Source organism: Hyla sarda, chromosome 1 (genome assembly GCF_029499605.1).
Source record: "Hyla sarda isolate aHylSar1 chromosome 1, aHylSar1.hap1, whole genome shotgun sequence".
NCBI lineage: Eukaryota > Metazoa > Chordata > Amphibia > Anura > Hylidae > Hyla > Hyla sarda.
In genome coordinates this window covers 403,487,476-403,506,570 of record NC_079189.1, presented here as the reverse complement: position 1 = coordinate 403,506,570, position 19,095 = coordinate 403,487,476, and the positions used below count along the sequence as shown (strand labels likewise).

General features: G+C 38.3%; 1 protein-coding gene across 1 annotated transcript; it reads right to left on the bottom strand.

Moving 5' to 3' along the window:
* Positions 1 to 4,870: 4,870 nt before the first annotated feature.
* Positions 4,871 to 5,812, bottom strand: LOC130308515 (taste receptor type 2 member 119-like). The gene has a single exon (XM_056552251.1). The coding sequence runs from the start codon at positions 5,810 to 5,812 to the stop codon at positions 4,871 to 4,873; it is 942 nt and encodes a 313-aa protein (XP_056408226.1).
* Positions 5,813 to 19,095: the final 13,283 nt, after the last annotated feature.

Genomic DNA, 19,095 nt, shown 5'->3' with positions numbered 1-19,095 from the left:
GCAGAAATATAATATTATGTTTTATTTTGGTTACTTGGGTGACACATTTGTTATCATCAACAAGTGGAGTATATAACACTTTAGAAAGGCTTAGGATGGGCTGAAATATGTCCTGCTTATTGTATCCATTATATGCTAAAATAATGTAACAAAGAAGCAAGATTGTGAGTGCTGGGGTCTTTATTAAAACGTCATAAGTATAGACAAGACAAAAATCAGAAGTTAAAGCATAATTGTAGTTTTAGATTACTTTTTATGATAAACTGTCATGTGGGTACAATCTGGTCACTAGACTTCAGCACTAGGCTATACCTCTTTAGCAGCCATATTTTCTGGGGCCTTAATGTGCCTCCCATGACTTAGATACTCCTAAGAACAGAAAAGAATGACTAGCAATCAGTTACATGGAAAACATACAGGCGCTTTTCAATATCAGAAGGTAATAAGAACAAGATGGCAGCTTGCCACTTGAAGACTAAAACTGGGGATGATGGTTTGGAGGATGATTCAATTTAATGACACAGATGACAGCCAGGAATTAAACAAAAGATGATAATACAAATACAAACACAAACACAGAAAAGTCCTTATTAACTTCCTAAATCTAGATCTGTCTATAAACTAAACTTAGGCTTCTTTCACGCTGCCCTTGTGACACACCAGTGCAACACACGTTAAGGAAACGGGAGAATAGCGGGAGAAAAAATACATCATGTATAGTCTTTTTCTCACGCTACTCCCGTTAAAAAAAACGGCGCCTGAGGGACCCCATAATAGTAAGAGGGATCTTTTGGGACCCGTTGTAGCCTGATAACAGACATTAAAGGCATGTAAAAAATAAAAAGTAGAAAAATAAATAGTCAAGGATCTAAGACAGGAACTAAACTAAATGAACACTTAGGCTAGAAAAAAACACTGAATACTCTATTATCTTCACAGATTTAACAGATTTTTCAGGCTTAGGCTGGGTTCACACTACGTTTTCCCCCATACGGGAGCGCATACGGCAGGGGGGAGCTAAAAGCTCGCGCTCCCGTATGTCACCGTATGCGCTCCCGTATGTCATTCATTTCAATGAGCCGACCGGAGTGAAACGTTCGGTCCGGTCGGCTCATTTTTGCGCCGTATGCGCTTTTACAACCGGACCTAAAACCGTGGTTGACCACAGTTTTAGGTCCGGTTGTAAAAGCGCATACGGCGCAAAAATGAGCCGACCGGACCGAACGTTTCACTCCGGTCGGCTCATTGAAATGAATGACATACGGGAGCGCATACGGTTGACATACGGGAGCGCGAGCTTTTAGCTCCCCCCTGCCGTATGCGCTCCCGTATGGGGGAAAACGTAGTGTGAACCCAGCCTAACTAAAGAAACTCCACCTAAACAATCCAGACTGGAGAAATCAGTGATTGCCTGATCCCTTACTCTGCAAACAGACTAAGAACAGTTGCCTAGAAACTGCCTCTGAAAACCTAGTAAACAGTAGAATACTAGTAAATACTAGTAAAGATGTCTGCAATTATTGTAAATATTGTATAATATGTATGTAACATTTTTCACCAATTTTTCCCTCTACAAGATTTATCAGTAATCTTTAGCTGTACCAATCTGTTAGGAACCTAGCCTCTATGATGTCTCTTATACACTGCACATATTCAGACAAAGGGATTTTCCTTTACTTTGTCTCTGTATAGTACACCCTAAAAAGCAGCATCAGCAGGGATGATATTATAAAGCAGCAATGGCGAACCTACGGCACAGGTGCCACAAGGGAGCCTCTCTGCTTCTAGCATGAGGCTCATTGCCTCCTTTTCAGATTTTTGTTTTATTTTTTAGTACTTGCAGATTTGAAAGCTGTAAAGCATCTTCTAATTAGGCTAATAAAATAAATGTATAATTTATGTGCTCATCAGCTGCTTAACTTCTTTTATTAGTGGCTATGCTCGGCTCTGCAGCTGTTGTCCCTCAGATAAAGCTGGATTGTTGCAAAATGGCCGTAGCCCCATTTCTGTCCAGCAATGTACCATGATGTACGCCAAAACAATACAAGTCAAATACAATAAAATGATTGAATTTTATTGTATAAGTGTTGCTCTTTTTTCTATGTTGGACTGTTCTTTTGGATGGACTTTAGTTTCAAGAGAAGAGCACCACTTATATCCATCGATGCTAATAGTGAGATGCCTAATGCCCCGATACTGGGAAATAGAAATGAATGAAGTGAGTGCAGTCTGCAGCACATGCTCACTCCGAGAGCAAGGGCCTCATTCTGAACATAGCAGGGGATCTCAGCTTGTGGATAGAGGATCAGTTCTTTTTGATTGGATGACCCCTTTACTAAATTTGGTATATTTTTACCTGGTAGTAAGGATTTTATTATCATGTTTGCAAGTCTCCTTCTATTTTTGTATAATAGATTTGGTATATTTATTCCAGACCACACTTATGTGTAATATAAATGATAACATGCATCGATCCTCTAGAATTGGAAATATGAAGTATGTCTTTGCAGGGGCCGGGGCTTAGTGACTCCAATAGGATGTGGGGTCACAGACAATAAATATGTAAATTGACGAAACTGATGAAGCCCCTTGCGAAGCCCCGCCCGCCCTGCACGATTCACTGAATTTAGCAGATCTTTAGGGGGACATATCTCAGGTCCTACTGGACATATTTAAATAAGTGATCCTGTTTGATTCCTGTTCACCTACACTATAAGCCAGTGTATAAGGTTTAGTGTGGGTGAACAGGCTGACAGTTTTCCTTTAAGGAAAACATTTATTTCCTTATAATATACAGTTAGTTGACAAAGTTTGACAAGATCCCCATTCTAAGGACCTTTCACTGATCAATCCCAGCATATCCTGGCTGGGTAATTTATCAAGCTACATATTTAAAGCTACATATTGTCATTTATTCATATATATTTTTAAATATTTCTTTACTTATGTTTTCACTATAAAACAAGTCTGTTATACAATGATGATGCAGTTATGTTTTGTAGGAATCTACTCCAACTCTGTAGTTTATAATAAAAAATAAATGACTGCAAAATGGAATTTGATCATTAATGGCAAAGAGCTGCTCATGCACAATAAGAGACCATCAGACAGACAACAGAATTTATTTTTAGAGGGTTTTCTTTAAATAACACAAGGCAACTTTTTTTTCTACCAGAACAATATAATATACAGTGTGTTTATAATACTGAAAGGATTTTATAGCTCCCATGAAAAGGTAAACCTTCATAATAAATAGAAAAAATACACTGCATTACAGCATTTACTGTATGTACTGCTACTATTCTAACTATTGTATAGTTGTTATTGCTAGTATTGTTTTTCCAGATACCTTTTTCAAAAGATTAAAACTGATGCACTATTTGTAGTAAGCCATTGATCTTGGGTCCTTTTCTTACCCTTGTTTTCTGAAGTTGTCCACATACATTAAAACCTTTTCAGTTTATGTGCATGAGGATAGCCTAGCTGGAGACTGCAATGGGATTGGGATCCAACATACTAGTGTCCCACAAAATCCTGTGCAGTGCTGCAAATCTCTAAAATGGCACAGGGGGTAATGAAATGGCACAAGGAGGTAATTAAATGGCACAGGGGGGAAGGTAATGAAACTACACAGTGGAGGAGCTATCTCTAAAAGCTGTGACAAAATGTTTGTGGGTGTGGGCGGGATTGGAAGATTGGAATCAGATGGGTTGTGTAAGTGAACGGGAGTGGAACACACACCTTGCGGGAATAGGCAGTAATGTTCAGAAATACAGCAGAAGCTGGCAGTAGAGGAATTGAGAAAACAGTTCCTCCACAGGGCTCTACCCTGAAGTCTCTAGTTGGTGCAGACAGGTAGACTTGGATCCCTTCAGATAATGTTTTTCCCTAGGAGACAAGGATGTGTAGGTGTATCTTGTATCTGAGGAAGGGGTTGGTCGAACCACGAAACAAGTCACACTTTATACAGCTGAAAAGAAAAGAAAGTATATAAAAACAAATATATGGCTATGACTTTGGAAACCCCTGAAAGCAGTGCTAAGGAAAATCTTCTTTCTTTTTTTTTTTTTTTTACATATGGCAATGTGTATACCTTCAGGACAGATACTGAAAGTTTAATATAAGATTAGTTGAAGAAGTCTGGCAGCATCCCCAGCATTAGTGTCATGAATGGCCAAAAGGTGGCCTGTTCACTACCCTATAAGATGAGAACTTTACCTAAACTATATGCATACCTTTACAAGCATATTAGATGTCCATCCCTACAAAGTGCAGTGTTTCTCTCTTTTTTTTCCTCTTTCTGGGAGATAATCTGGAATGGAGGTGCTGACTGGCTGAGGTAGCAGTCATGGGTGATAATTTTTAATTGGCCACTGTCATTAAAAAAAAACTTTTAACTTATGTAAGTCTATGGGAGTGTCTCGTTCACGTGACACAACCAGGGGGATACAGGGAGGGGACAGTGTGGCAGCGCACTCTTCTCCTCGCTCATTCTCCTGATCGGCAGAGATCTTGGCAATCAGGCACCCGCCAATCAAAACTTTTCACATGTCTCTAGGATATTTAAAAAGATTTTTCTAATGACATGTACACCTTATGTGAACAATCACTTTTTGTGATCAGAAAGATAATCAAGCAAAATAAAGCACTATAGTCATGTTCAATAATGGTAGCGTCCACTTCAGAAATATGTAGGTAGGTGCACAGTTGCCATGTCATACATCTTTGCTTACAACATTGTTGAATTTTCTTACATAGTTACATAGAAAGTGTAATATTAAGACCACAATTTAATAGTACTAAACCTTCTACATAATAAAATGTTTGGAAAGACCGCCCTGCAGTGAGGTGGTGAGTCACCATAATGGGGTCAGAGCTTGATAAATAAAATCTCTATGTTTTTAGATTGTTCTTTACTGAATAAACATTGAAGTAAAGAAATAGAGATTTGTTTAAGCTTGGGGCTTCCCAGTATCAGAACCACAGACTGTGCTGGAGGATAGATATATATTATCATCAAACAGCCGCAGAATCCAGGACTATTCCTAGGAAAAGTATCTATAAGGAGAAGAACCTCAGATACATAAAATGAAATATAAAGAAGGAGTAAGGTCCCAATAGTCCTAGCTGCTCGAAAACGAGCTTCTGCTCTTGGACTAAGGTCTCCATTTGCATTTCTGTCATCCTTATGGCTGTGTGAAAGCAGTGATTTAATAATGATACCATTAGCAATTCCAATGACAGTCAGTGGAAGGGAGCAACTAATGACAGTGCTGGGAAGCATATACGCAATATTAGCTTTTGATGCAGTTAGACTCTGATTGTTAAATATGCTTGAACTAAGGTGGTCTTTGTGTCGGTACCAGGCAGCTGGTACCCCATTAGCCACCGAAGTAAAAACTGAAGCAATAAGTAGTTTTGGTATCAGCTGAGACACTCCTTGTTTAAGTCGGATTAAGCATTGATGAGTGAAAATCCTGATCTGCAAGTAGTAGTAGACAGAGAGACAAACTGTGATCCAGAAACTGGAAAAAATAGGAAGAACCAATAGAACTGTAAATAAAGTATAGATTTGTTCAGAGCTGTAAAGTTTGCCATCCAAAAAACTCACATAGTCATTAACCAGCATAATAAGCTGGAATAATACATTAAATGAACCAAGGGTCACCATAATGAGGTCTGATGGATTGAGCTTTCTGCCTCTGACCTTGTCAACAATATTCACAATGACAATCAGTAAGTTGGTGAACACCCCAAATATTGTGCTTGCTCCCAATACAGTCATGGATGCTACAATATAAGTAGGAGGCATCTGTCTCATTCAGGATTGTCTGAATATCAAGATGTAAAAGGGCTTAAGAAATCAGTCAGCAGGAAGCAGCAAAACATTGTGAATGAACCATCCCAGAAGAAGTCTATATATATTTCTGTAATAAAAAGATTAGTAGAAAAATGAAAACTCTTACATGTTTAGTAAAATTCACAGTTATCTTAAACTCTTAAGACAACTGTCATTTAAAAGGCACAATCATATCTCTATATAAATATCCTCAGACGAAAACACAGAGTTGATTTCTCTGAGAAAGTTATAGGATTACATAGGTAGCAATAGCAAAAGGAGCCCAAAGAGGGCCATAGTTCTCTATCCATAGCTCTCTATCCATATACAAATGTGTAAATATTTTGAAACATATACAGATTGTTTAGCGAGTCATTATTAGAAGCAGTGGGACTCTGAAGCCTGTGAAGTAATTGGTGGTGAGGTGGAGGTGCCTAGTATAATTTTTGCAACAAAACATCCTGTATCTACAGTTAAACCTTAAAGTGTGAATTTTTTTTCTTTTTTTAATATCGCAATCTAACTTTTTTATTAACTAGACATGGGACCACATTGTCTAATGCTTCTAAAAACAATACTACAATTTATTCTGATCTACATTTGATTTGAAGGGTTATCCAGGTTTAAAAAAAAACACACTGGCCTCATGGCTCGCATTAATAAGCATTGATGTAGCTTGTGGAATGAACAACAAATATACGTCTGAAACAATGACAACATACACAATCAAAGCAGTAAAAATATGGAGCAGAAATATGAGGCTACGCTATGTGCACTTACCCTATGGTTTGTTAACTCATGCATTCTGCAGTATGTGCTAGGGGTTCCAGTATTTTTAAGGGCGATTGTAATGTTGCCTGCCATGCTATTCTAGCCATCAAAATGTTTGTTACCCTGATAATTACACAACAGACTCCACTGTAAATAAATGAGCATCTATTGGAGCACAGAATCTACAATTACCACTGGATAGGAACAAGTAAAAGATTCCTTAATATATTCAAATTCTAGACAACGCACTAGAAGCCAACTAGAAAGAAATTAGTTGGGGGAAAGGGAACCCAATATTACAGTCTATGCTGATGATATTTGGTTGACTTAAAAGGACATCTGCAGCGTTACAAACACTTATCCCCTATCCTCAAGATAGGGGATAAGTGTTTGATCGCATGGGGTCTGAACGCTGGGGCCCCCGGCAATCTCCTGTACGGGGCCGCGGCTCTCCCATGCAGGGGGCGTGCCAGCCGCAGCATGACGTTGTGGCCGGCACGCCTCCTCCATACATCTCTATGGGAGAGGCGGGGAGGCAGCACTCGTGCCTCTCCGCATCCCCCATAGAACTGTATGGGGACGGGGAGGAGACGGGGCGTCACCGTCGACCTCTAGGTCGACGCTACGTGCCTTAGCGCTCACCATGAGCGCTTATGGCGGCGCCCCGTTAGGGAGATCGGGGGGGGGGGTCCCAGTGGTTGGAACATGGCTGCTCATCCACAACTTGTACTATAATCTACTTACTTCTTAGTATAATTTCAAAAACTAACAGGTTATTAGTATACCTATTGATCAAAACGTACAAGTCCACCCGCCACGTCAAAGCCACCTGATAAGTGTGAGTTCCTAAAATAACACTGGGAAAAAGAAAAAACACTCTAGATAGGCGCACACTATAATATAATCATAGAAAGTCTTTATTAAGTACACTTAATCAACATACAGGGAACCTCTCTAAAACCAATAAAAAATGTGCTCATAAAAGCGCAAAATCTCCAGAAACCATGGGTTTAGGACCATACATCCCACACCAGGGGCGCTCACTCCCTAATATAAATGACCAACTACCCCAATATGGTAGACACAGATGTAATTCTATACAATAATAGATTCTAATCAGTGAAAATCAGTTGCATAAGACTATTATCCAAAGAAATAATAATATAATGATACCATATATGACCTCACAGAACCAGGGAATCATAAAAAATAGACATCAGACTAGATGGAGGAGCAATAAGAATGTGCGTATGAGCGACTGAGCGACCCCACACTTTCTGTTGCCTTAAAACAACTTTCTCAGGAGTGTTTGTGAATTTAGATAATGATTTAGATGATGTCCATATGGTTTCTTACCTTCTTCAAGAGTAAAAAAAAATTAACAGTTTATGGCATTATCACGTCTTTTTTTCTGGTAGATTTTTAAGTAGGTCATAAAATACACACGGGAAACCTCATATTCTCTATTTTCAGAATCTGGATACATGGCACATTTATATGTCAGTCTGTCTTATATAATTAGGGAGGGAAGGAATTAGTGTGTCAGGGATAATTGTATGTTTCATTAACTCCCAAGGCACCACAAGATAACTGCATGACTGTGCAGATAACGTTATTATCTACAGTACAGGTCCCTGACCTTATGTACCTCATGAGCCACCTTTAAATTTTAGTAGTAGGGGCTTGAAGCCATTTAGGACATGGGGTGCTCCCTTGCATATTAGGGTCACATGGTGGCTCAGTGGTTAGTTCTGTGGCCGTGCAGTGCTGGGGTTCTAGGTTCAAATCTCACCAAAGACAAGATCTGCAATCTTCAGATGCCCTGTTAGGGAAAGGGACAAATTTGAGTGTACAGTGCTGTGCTATATACAGTGGGGATACAAAAGTTTGGGCACCCCAGGTAAAAATTTGTATTTATGTGCATGAAGAAGCCAAGGAAAGATGGACAAATCTCCAAAAGGCATCAAATTACAGATTAGACATTCTTATAATATGTCAACAAAAGTTCGATATTATTTCCATCACTTTCAAAATAACAGAAAACAAAAAAATGGTGTCTGCAAAAGTTTGGACACCCTGCAGAATTTATAGCATGCACTGCCCCCTTTGCAAAGCTGAGACCTGCCAGTGTCATGGATTGTTCTCAATCATCATCATCTGGGAAGACCAGGTGATGTTAATCTCAAAGGTTTTAAATGCCCAGACTCATCTGACCTTGTCCCAACAATCAGCACCATGGGTTCTTCTAAGCAGTTGTCTAGAAATCTGAAACTGAAAATAGTTGACACTCACAAAGCTGGAGAAGGCTATAAGAAGATAACAAAATGTTTTCAGATGTCAATATCCTCAGTTCGGAATGTAATTTAGAAATGGCAGTCATCAGGAAAAGTGGAAGTTAAAGCAAGATCTGGAAGACCAAGAAAACTATCAGACAGAACAGCTCACAGGATTGTGAGAAAAACAATTCAAAACCCATTTTTGACTGCACACTCCCTTCAGAAAGATCTGGCAGACACTGGAGTTGTGGTACACTATTCCACTATAAAGAGATACTTGTATAAATATTGTCTTCATGGAAGAGTCATCAGAAGAAAACCTCTTTTACGTTCTCACCACAAAAATCAGCATTTGAACTTTGCAAATGAACATATAGACGAGCCTGATGCATTTTGGAAACAAGTTCTGTGGACTAAAATTTTAACTGAGGTTAAAATTTAACTTTTTGGCCGGAATGAGCAAAGGTACGTTTGGAGAAGAAGGGGAACAGAATTTAATGAAAAGAACCTCTGTCCAAATGTTAAGCATGAGGTGGATCAATCATGCTTTGGGGTTGTATTGCAGCCAGTGGCACAGGGAACATCTCTCAAGTAGAAGGAAAAATGGATTAAATAAAATTTCAGCAAATTTTGGATGCTAACTTGATGCCATCTGTGAAAAAGCTGAAGTTAAAGAGAGGATGGCTTCTACAAATAGATAATGATCCTAAACACACCTCAAAATCCACGGGGGATTACATCAAGAGGCATAAACTGAAGGTTATGCCATGGCCTTCACAATCTCCTGACCTCAACATAATTGAAAATCTATGGATAGACCTTAAAAGAGCAGTGCGTGACAGACAGCCCAGAAATCTCAAAGAACTGGAAGACTTTTGTAAGGAAGAATGGGCAAAGATACCTCAAACAAGAATTTAAAGACTCTTGGCTGGCTACAAAAAGTGTTTACAAGCTGTGATACTTGCCAAAGGGGGCAGTACAAGACTCTGCAGGGTGCCCAAACTTTTGCAGATGCCATTTTTTTGTTTTCTGTTATTTTGAAAGTGTAAATGAAGGAAATAAAATCTAACTTTTATTGATATATTATAAGAATGTCTAATCTGTAATTTGATGCCTTTTGGAGATTTTTACCTCTTTCCTTACCTTCTTTATGCACATTAATACAAATTTTTACCTGGGGTGCCCAAACTTTTGATCCCCACTGTAAAATAAAGAATTAGTATTACTATAACCTTAAACAATGAAAAGGAAGGAGAGGAAATCTGCTCACCTTTAGGTGTTTGGCTCAGGGCACAACACCTTAAATTGCTTGTAGCAATAAATGATATCTACAGCTGCTGCCTATACCTGAACTGATGTCCTGTATCACAAGGTAGAGAAGGTCCTGGAGTAACCTGAAAAAAACAGGTTTTCTGGGGCACATGCCATCAATATGAGTTATAGAACTAAATGGGCTAACAGTGATTAAATGTCTATCATTTTGTATATTTATTCAAGCATGCAAATTCACATATGCGCTAACATATTCTGCAACATTTTATTTGCAAAACTTAATTCACAGACAAAATCAGAGATTATATAGGGGCCCTACTCATAAGAGCTTACAATCTGTGAGAATGTAGGGATAATACAACAATTATAATAATACAGAGGCTTGTTCTGTACAATGGTCCAACCCTCTTTTATAACACAAGAAAAATATGATAATTCATGTAAAGGTGGATTAGCCAGCCCCCCAGACAATGTCTGTGTGTGTATACGCATCAATTCCATGGTGCAAGGAGTGTAGGTGGTACTGTTATTTGGAAGGATCTGGTTCTGAAGAACAAAGTAGAAGAATGTAGGTCAAAGGAAAGATTAGGGAATGTGGTAAGCCTTTCTAAAAAGATATGTTTTTTAGGATGTTTAAAATTATGGTTGTTGGTAATTAATCTAATTGTCAGGAGAAGCACTGTACTGTCATATCTTTGATCCTCTATTACAGCCCGCCTATAAACCCCAGAACGGCAATGACAACTGATTGACACCTGATGAATGTCGAGACAATCGAAAACCTGACCGGCATGGCAAATAACTCCTTTGCCTAATATTCCTGCTCCTTTCCCCTCTTGTTGACAGCTCATTGCCTATGTTACAGACCACCACTCTACTTTAGCACTCTACTTTAGAAGCTATGGTAAGGCTGATTTATATGATGGAGTGGTGGTCTGTAACACAGACAATAAGCTGTTAACAAGGAGATGAAAGGAGCAGGGATATCAAGAGAAGGAGGCAAACTTGCTAATTTAATACATTTGCAAACATATTTAACTTGTGTCCAGCAAGTTTAACTACATTAGTTGAGATGGAAATTATGGAATCTAAAGGTAAATATTGCAGGTGATGGTGGGTTTTGGACTCTCATCAGACTGTACTAGTGGAGTGCTATGACGCTAATGCAATAGCATAACACTTTACAGTGAAAGCAATCTAATGATTGATTATAATAGTCCCCTACAGGGGCTTGAAAAGTGTAAAATTAATTTTGGTTAAAAAAAAAAGTAAGGGATATGTAGGAAAGTAGGTGACTTGGAACCCTGTCACAGTCACATGCATTATATATACACATGTGCTGGCTGGAGTACACTAGAGATGGAGCTTCTGTCCTCATTATACATGGTATATATAATTCTATGACCCTGAAAGACCTTACTATTTTTGGTTTGACACCTAGCCCTCATGCTGGCTAATGGGGGGATTAGCCCTTACATGCACCAATGTTAACTATGCTGTGATTTTATTTTGACCTCTTATAGATTTTATGACTGCTTGGATTCATTTAGATACTAGTACTTCTATTATATAGTTATCATTGTCTAAGAAATATGTAACCAGTGCACCTAGTGAGAGACAAGAACAGCCATACACAAGATAGATCACTGTTTCCAAACTAATTTATATGCAAAGACAATATACTTTGAGACAATATTTTCTTTTATGAATTAATTAATAATTATAATGATAGTAATATACTTATTTATAAGCAAATTCTGTTTACCTACTGTGCTGTAAAAGCCAACAGCTAGGGCGATTGCCTGAGGAGTCATGGCACCTTACTTGTTTCATGAAGCAGTGCGTATGCTTTTTCTCCTGACAGGACACTTCGCATCAGATCTCATGCCCTGACATACATTAAAGGGGTAGTCCGGTAGAATGTTTTTTTTTAAAATCAATTGGTGCTAGAAAGTTAAACTCTAAATTAGTAGAAATATAGAAATGTGTGCAGCTCACAAAACACAATCCGAGGATATAATTGGTTATATGCCGAAACCCAACGGACGGAATTATGAAAAAATTATATACAAAATATATAACCAATCCTTAAGGATTCTACCCCAAAAGGTACATAATGATGTTTAAATAAAATAACATAGAATGCTTAAGTTATCGATTTTTATTCAATACATATATAAAATTGTATATATAATATAGTATATTGTACTATATATCATCTGGCATGAAATATAACAGGATGAAGAAAACCACCGGGCCCAAGTGGTGACACACCCCCTGTATCTGAAGATCTAAATGGTGAAAAAATATATAAAATAATGTCCAGCACTCTGGTGACCTTGTTTGTGTATGAGGTCTAATTGAAAAATTCCGGTTTAGAAGATTGTTAATAGTCTGTAACAGTTATTGCAAGTCCTTTGTTGAGCAATGTTACGGTCTTTGCAAATGATATTGTAGCAAATAATGTATTATTGCTAGTGTAACTTATAGCTGGTTGTTAGAGTTACTTAATGGAGCTCAAACAGATAATGCTGCTGGTAGTATAGCTCACCCGCTCCTGTAGGACTCTGCGTATGATGGCCTCTGTTGTTAACAGAGGGGGTACCGCTGGATGGTATGGTGTCCCTCGTGATGTGATGATGGAGTCCTGGGTGGGTGAACAGATGGATCTCTCACAGCAGGATTTCGGCTCAGATCGTGACAAGTATAGAGAAAGTTCGGAACGGATTTGGAGCTGAAGTTTTGCCAGTCTCAATCTTTTCCAGGTGCTGGTGCCAAATTCACACTTTGTGTTTAAGTGCGATAATTATATGAATGTCCTAGACGCATTTCAGGGTTCTATTGAAGATAGCGCACGACCCTTTCTTCAGTAGGAATTAAAAGCTCAGCAAAGGACTTGCAATAACTGTTACAGACTATTAACAATCTTCTAGACTGGAATTTTTCAATTAGACCTCATACACAAACAAGGTCACCAGAGTGCTGGACATTATTTTATATATTTTTTCACCATTTAGATCTTCAGATACAGGGTCACCACTTGGGCCCAGTGGTTTTCTTCATCCTGTTATATTTCATGCCAGAGGATATATAGTACAATATACTATTTTATATATACAATTTTATATATGTATTGAATAAAAATTGTTAACTTAAGCATCCTATGTTATTTTATTTAAACATCATTATGTACCTTTTGGGGTAGAATCCTTGAGGATTGGTTATACATTTTGTATAAGATTTCTAAATTACTTCTATTTAAAAATCTTAATCCTTCCAGTACTTATCAGCTGCTGTATACTACACAGGAAGTTCTCTTTTTTTTAAAATTTATTTTCTGTCTGACCACAGTGCTCTCTGCTGACACCTCTGTCCATGTCAGGAACTCTCTAAAGTAGGAGCAAAACCCCAGAGCAAACCTCTCCTCCTCTGGCCAGTTCCTGACATGGACAGAGGTGTCAGCAGAGAGCACTGTGGTCAGACAGAAAAAAAACAAAAAACTTCCTGTGGAGCATACAGCAGCTGATACGTACTGGAATGATTAATTTTCTTAAATAGAAGTAATTTACAAATCTGTTTAACTTTCTGGCACCAGTTGATTAAAAAAAATATAAATATATTTTCCACCGTAGTACAGGTGATTCCTGTTGTTTATGTAAATTATGTGAGGTTTACTGTGATTTCACATGAGCTTGTTTGTGTATAAATTATATGCTTAACAATGACCTTATATTATTTCAGTGTAAAAAATGTATGCATTGTCTCTTTTTTATCACAAATACGGTTTTGATAATGAGTTTTTAAAGGGGTACTCCGGTGGTAAAAAAAAAAAAATTAAATAAAAAAACATGAAAACTGCATATTGGAGGAAAAAAACTTAGGTGGCAATTTTTTTGTGGTATTTTTTTTCCGGCAAAAAAAAGTTGTGTCTGTTCGTGTTAAGCAGATAAACACCTTCTGATAAACTATTCCCTTTAACCCCTTATGGACTCATTTTCACTGTAGGACCCGGCCATTTTTTGCTCATCTGACCACTGTCATTTTAAACATTAATATCTCTGGTATGCTTTTACCTTTCATTCTGATTCCGAGATTGTTTTTTCGTGTCATATTCTACTTTATGTTAGTGGTAAAATTTTGTCGATACTTGCATCATTTCTTTGTGAAAAATTGCTAAATTTGATAAACAAATTGAAAATTTAGCTTTTTTTTTTACTTTGAAGCTCTCTGCTTATAAGAAAATGAATATTCCAAATAAATTATAGATTGATTCACATATACAACATGTCTACATTATGTTTCCATCATAAAGATGACATGTTTTTACTTTTGGAAGACATCAGAGGGCTTCAAAGTATAGCAGCAATTTTCCAATTTTTCTCAAAATTTTCAAAATCTGAATTTTTCAGGGACCAGTTCAGTTTTGAAGTGGATTTAAAGGGCCTTCATATTAGAAATACCCCATAAATTACCCCATTATAACAACTGCACCCCTCAAAGTATTCAAAATGACATTAAAAAGGTTTGTTAACCCTTTAGGTGTTTCACAGGAATAGCAGCAAATTGAAGGAGAAAATTCTAAATCTTAATTTTTTACACTGGAATGTTCTTGTAGACTCAGTTTTTGAGTGGGATTTTGGAGAGTGAGTTTTTCTAAAATGGTTTTTGGGGGCATGTCACATTTAGCAAGCCCCTATGGTTCCAGATCAGCAAAAAAAAACAAAACAAAAAAAACACATGGCATACTATTTTGGAAACTACACCCCTCAAGGCATGTAACAAGGGGTCCAGTGAGCCTTAACACCCGTGAGGATTTTGACAACTTTTCGTTAAAGTTGGATGTGTAAATGTTTTTTTTTCACTGAAATGCTAGTTTTCCCTCAAATTAAAATTTTTTACAAGGCATAATAGGACAAACTGCCCCCCCAAATTTGTAACCCCGTCTCTTCTGAGTATGGAAATACCCCATGTATGGACGTCAACTGCTCTGTTGGCGAACTACAATGCTCAGAAGAGAAGGAGTCACATTTGGCTTTGGGAAAGCTAATTTTGCTGAAATGGTTTTTGGGGGGCATGTCACATTTAGGAAGCCGCTATGGTGCCATAACAGCAACAACAAAAAAAACACATGGCATACTATTTTGGAAACTACACACCTCAAGGCATGTAACAAGGGGTCCAGTGAGCCGTAACACCCCACAGGTGTTAGACGACTTCTCATTAAATTTGGATGTGTAAATAATTTTTTTTTTTTTTTTTTCAATAAAGTGCTAGTTTTCCATCAAATTTAACATTTTTACAAGGGATAATATAACAAAATGCCCCCAAAATTTGTAACCCCATCTCTTCTGAGTATGGAAATACCCCATGTGTGGACGTCAAGTGCTCTGCTGGCGCACTACAATGCTCAGAAGAGAAGGAGCGCCATTGAGCTTTTGGAAAAAAAATTGTTTGCAATGGAAGTCAGGGGCCATGTGCGTTTACAAAGTCCCCCCATGCTGCCAGAAACGTGGACCCCCCACATGTGACCCTATTTTGGAAACTACACCCCTCACAGAATTTAATAAGGGGTGCAGTGAGTATTTACAACCCACTGGCGTTTGACAGATCTGTGGAACAGTGGGCTGTGCAAATGAAAAATAATTTTTTCATTTTTCATTTTCACGGACCACTGTTCCAAAAATCTGTCAGATACTTGTGGGGTGTAAATGCTCACTGTACGCCTGATTACATTGCGTGAGGGATGCAGTTTCCAAAATGGGGGTCCATTGTTCTGGCACTATGGGAGCTTTGTAAACACACGTGTCCTTCAATGCCCCTAGCCCTTGACAAAGCTGACTTGCTCAGCGAAACAGCAGTTGGGTAGCTGGTAGTAGCAATACTTAAGCCTGACACAGATTCGGGTAGTAAACTATACACCGTATATCTATAAATAAGTGTCAGTTAGAGCACTATATGTAGGAGAGGCTACCCTCTCCCTTCCTGACCTAGTAAAACCGCTGATAATTTTAAGCGTTTGTCTATAGGGTATTTTTGTATTTTGCATTTTAATAAGGATATTAACCCCTTAAGGACTCAGGGTTTTTCCGTTTTTGCACTTTCGTTTTTTCCTCCTTACCTTTTAAAAATCATAACCCTTTCAATTTTCCACCTAAAAATCCATATTATGGCTTATTTTTTGCGTCGCCAATTCTCCTTTGCAGTGACATTAGTCATTTTACCCAAAAATGCACGGCGAAATGGAAAAAACGAATTCTCTTTTCAAAAGCTCAATGGCACTCCTCCTATTCTGAGCATTGTAGTTCGCCAGCAGAGCACTTGACGTCCACACATGGGGTATTTACATACTCTGAAGAAATGGGGTTACAAATTTTGGGGGTCATTTTCTCCTATTACCCCTTGTAAAAATGTAAAATTTAGGGAAAAAAATGCATTTTAGTAAAAAAATTTTTTTTTTCATTTACACATCCAACTTTAACAAAAAGTGGGCAAATGTTACGTTTTGTTACGTTCCTTAAGGGGTGTAGTTTCCAAAATGGTATGCCATGTGGGAATTTTTTGCTGTTATGGCACCACAGGGGCTTCCTAAATGCGACATGCCCCTAAAAACCATTTCAGCAAAATTTGCTTTCAAAAAGTCAAATGTGACTCCTTCTCTTCTGAGCATTGTAGTTCGCCCGCAGAGCATTTTACGTCCTAACATGGGGTATTGCCATACTCTGAAGAGATGGGGTTACAAATTTTGGGGGGTATTTTCTCCCATTACCCTTTGTAAAAATGGTGAATTTGGGGAAAAAACTGCACTTAATGAACAAAAATTGTTTCCATTTACACATCCGATTTTAACGAAAAGTTGTCAAACACCTGTGGGGTGTTGAGGCTAACTGGACCCCTTGTTACGTGCCTTGAGGGGTATAGTTTCCAAAATGGTATTCCATGTGGGGTTTTCTGCTGTTCTGGCACCATAGGGGCTTTCTAAATGTGACATGCCCCCCAAAAACCATTTCAGCAAAATTCACTCTCCAAAATCCCATTGTTGCTCCTTCCCTTCTGAGCCCTCTACTGCGCCCGTCGAACACTTGACATAAACATATGAGGTATTTCCTTACTCGAGAGAAATTGGGTTAAAAATTTGGGGGGGGGCTTTTTCTCCTATAACCACTTGTAAAAATTCAAAAACTGGGTCTACAAGAACATGTCAGTGTAAAAATTGAATTGAATTTTCTCCTTCACTTTGCTGCTATTCCTGTGAAACACCTAAAGGGTTAACATACTTACTGAATGTCATTTTGGATACTTTGAGGGGTGCAGTTTTTATAATTGGGTCATTTGTGGGGTAATTCTAATATGAAGGCCCTTCAAATCCACTTCAAATCTGAACTGGTCCCTGAAAAATTCCGATTTTGAAAATGTTGTGAAAAATTGGAAAATTGCTGCTGAACTTTGATGTCCTCTGATGTCTTCCAAAAGTAAAGACATGTCAACTTTATGATGCAAACAAAAAGTAGACATATTGAGCCTCATTTACTAAGAGTGTTGATTTTTGCTAGTGGGAAATGTTGTTTCAGACTTGCAGGATTCCTCTCTATTTACTATGGGGAAAAATCGAGAACATTTTCTGACCAGCTTTTTCTAGGTCAATATTTCTAGCCATTTACCCACAGGATTTTCTGTGAATTCATTAGTAAATCGGTCGGGTTGTGAAACCACACCCCCTTTCGGGCTGACCACGCCCCTTTTTGGCTTTTCACAGTGCAATCTCGGGTTTGTCGGATTTTTCAGGCGCACACTGTCGCAGACATGTCTCAGACAGAATAACCAGACAAAAACTGGTCGGTTTCAGCTTAGTAAATGAGGCCCATTGTGTATGTGAATCAATGTATAATTTATTTGGAATATCCATTTTCCTTATAAGCAGAGAGCTTCAAAATAAATAAAAAAATGCACAATTTTAAATTTTTTCATCAAACTTTGGAATTTTTCCCCAAGAAATGAAACAAGTATCGACAAAATTTTACCACTAATGTAAAGTAGAATATGTCATGAAAAAGCAATCTCGGAATCAGAATGAAAGGTAAAAGCATCCCAGAGTTATTAATGCTTGAAGTGACAGTGGTCAGATGTGCAAAAAATGGACAGGTCCTTAAGGTATATTTGGGCTGGGTCCTTAAGGGGTTAAAAAATCTTAATCCTTCCAGTACTTATTAGCTGCTGAATACTACAGAGGAAATTATTTTCTTTTTGGAACACAGTGCTCTCTGCTGACATCATGACCACATTGCTCTCTGCTGACATCTCTGTTAATTTTAGAAACTGTCCAGAGCAGCATATGTTTTCCATGGGGATTTTCTCCTACTCTGGACAGTTCTTAAAATGGACAGATGTGTCAGCAGAAAGCACTGTGGTCATGATGTTAGCAGAGAGCTCTGTGTTCCAAAAAGAAAAGAATTTCCTCTGTAGTATTTAGCAGCTAATAAGTACTGGAAGGATTAAGATTTTTTTATAGAAATAATTTACAAATCTGTTTAACTTTCTGGCACCAGTTGATAAAAAAAAAGTTTTCCACCGGAGTACCCCATTAAGGCTATGTTTAGACAGTGTAATGTCCGCACAGAAAATTTCTGTGCAGACATTTCATCAACAGTGGAGCACCAGCAGAACATGCTAGCACTAGGACCACTCAGAAATGCGCCATCTTATAGGCGGCGTAACACTAGTGGTCGACAGACACCAGTGTGTACCTCATTCTGCTGTCTACCTTGACCAAACTTCCAGCACGGTTCCTCCTCCTCGCTGCAGGTTCAGGACTCTTCCCTCTGCACTGCCTCAGGCGGCGACAGTGTATGGTGCATCCAGTAGGGGCCACATGAGGTCCATCTCTTCAAGGGTCCGTGCGCGTCTCTGAGCTATACAGCTCTGTTATTTTGACAGCACAAG

Excerpts from the sequence above, each read along its gene's own strand:
- LOC130308515 (XM_056552251.1), bottom strand. The coding sequence starts at position 5,812 with ATGCCTCCTACTTATATTGTAGCATCCATGACTGTATTGGGAGCAAGC.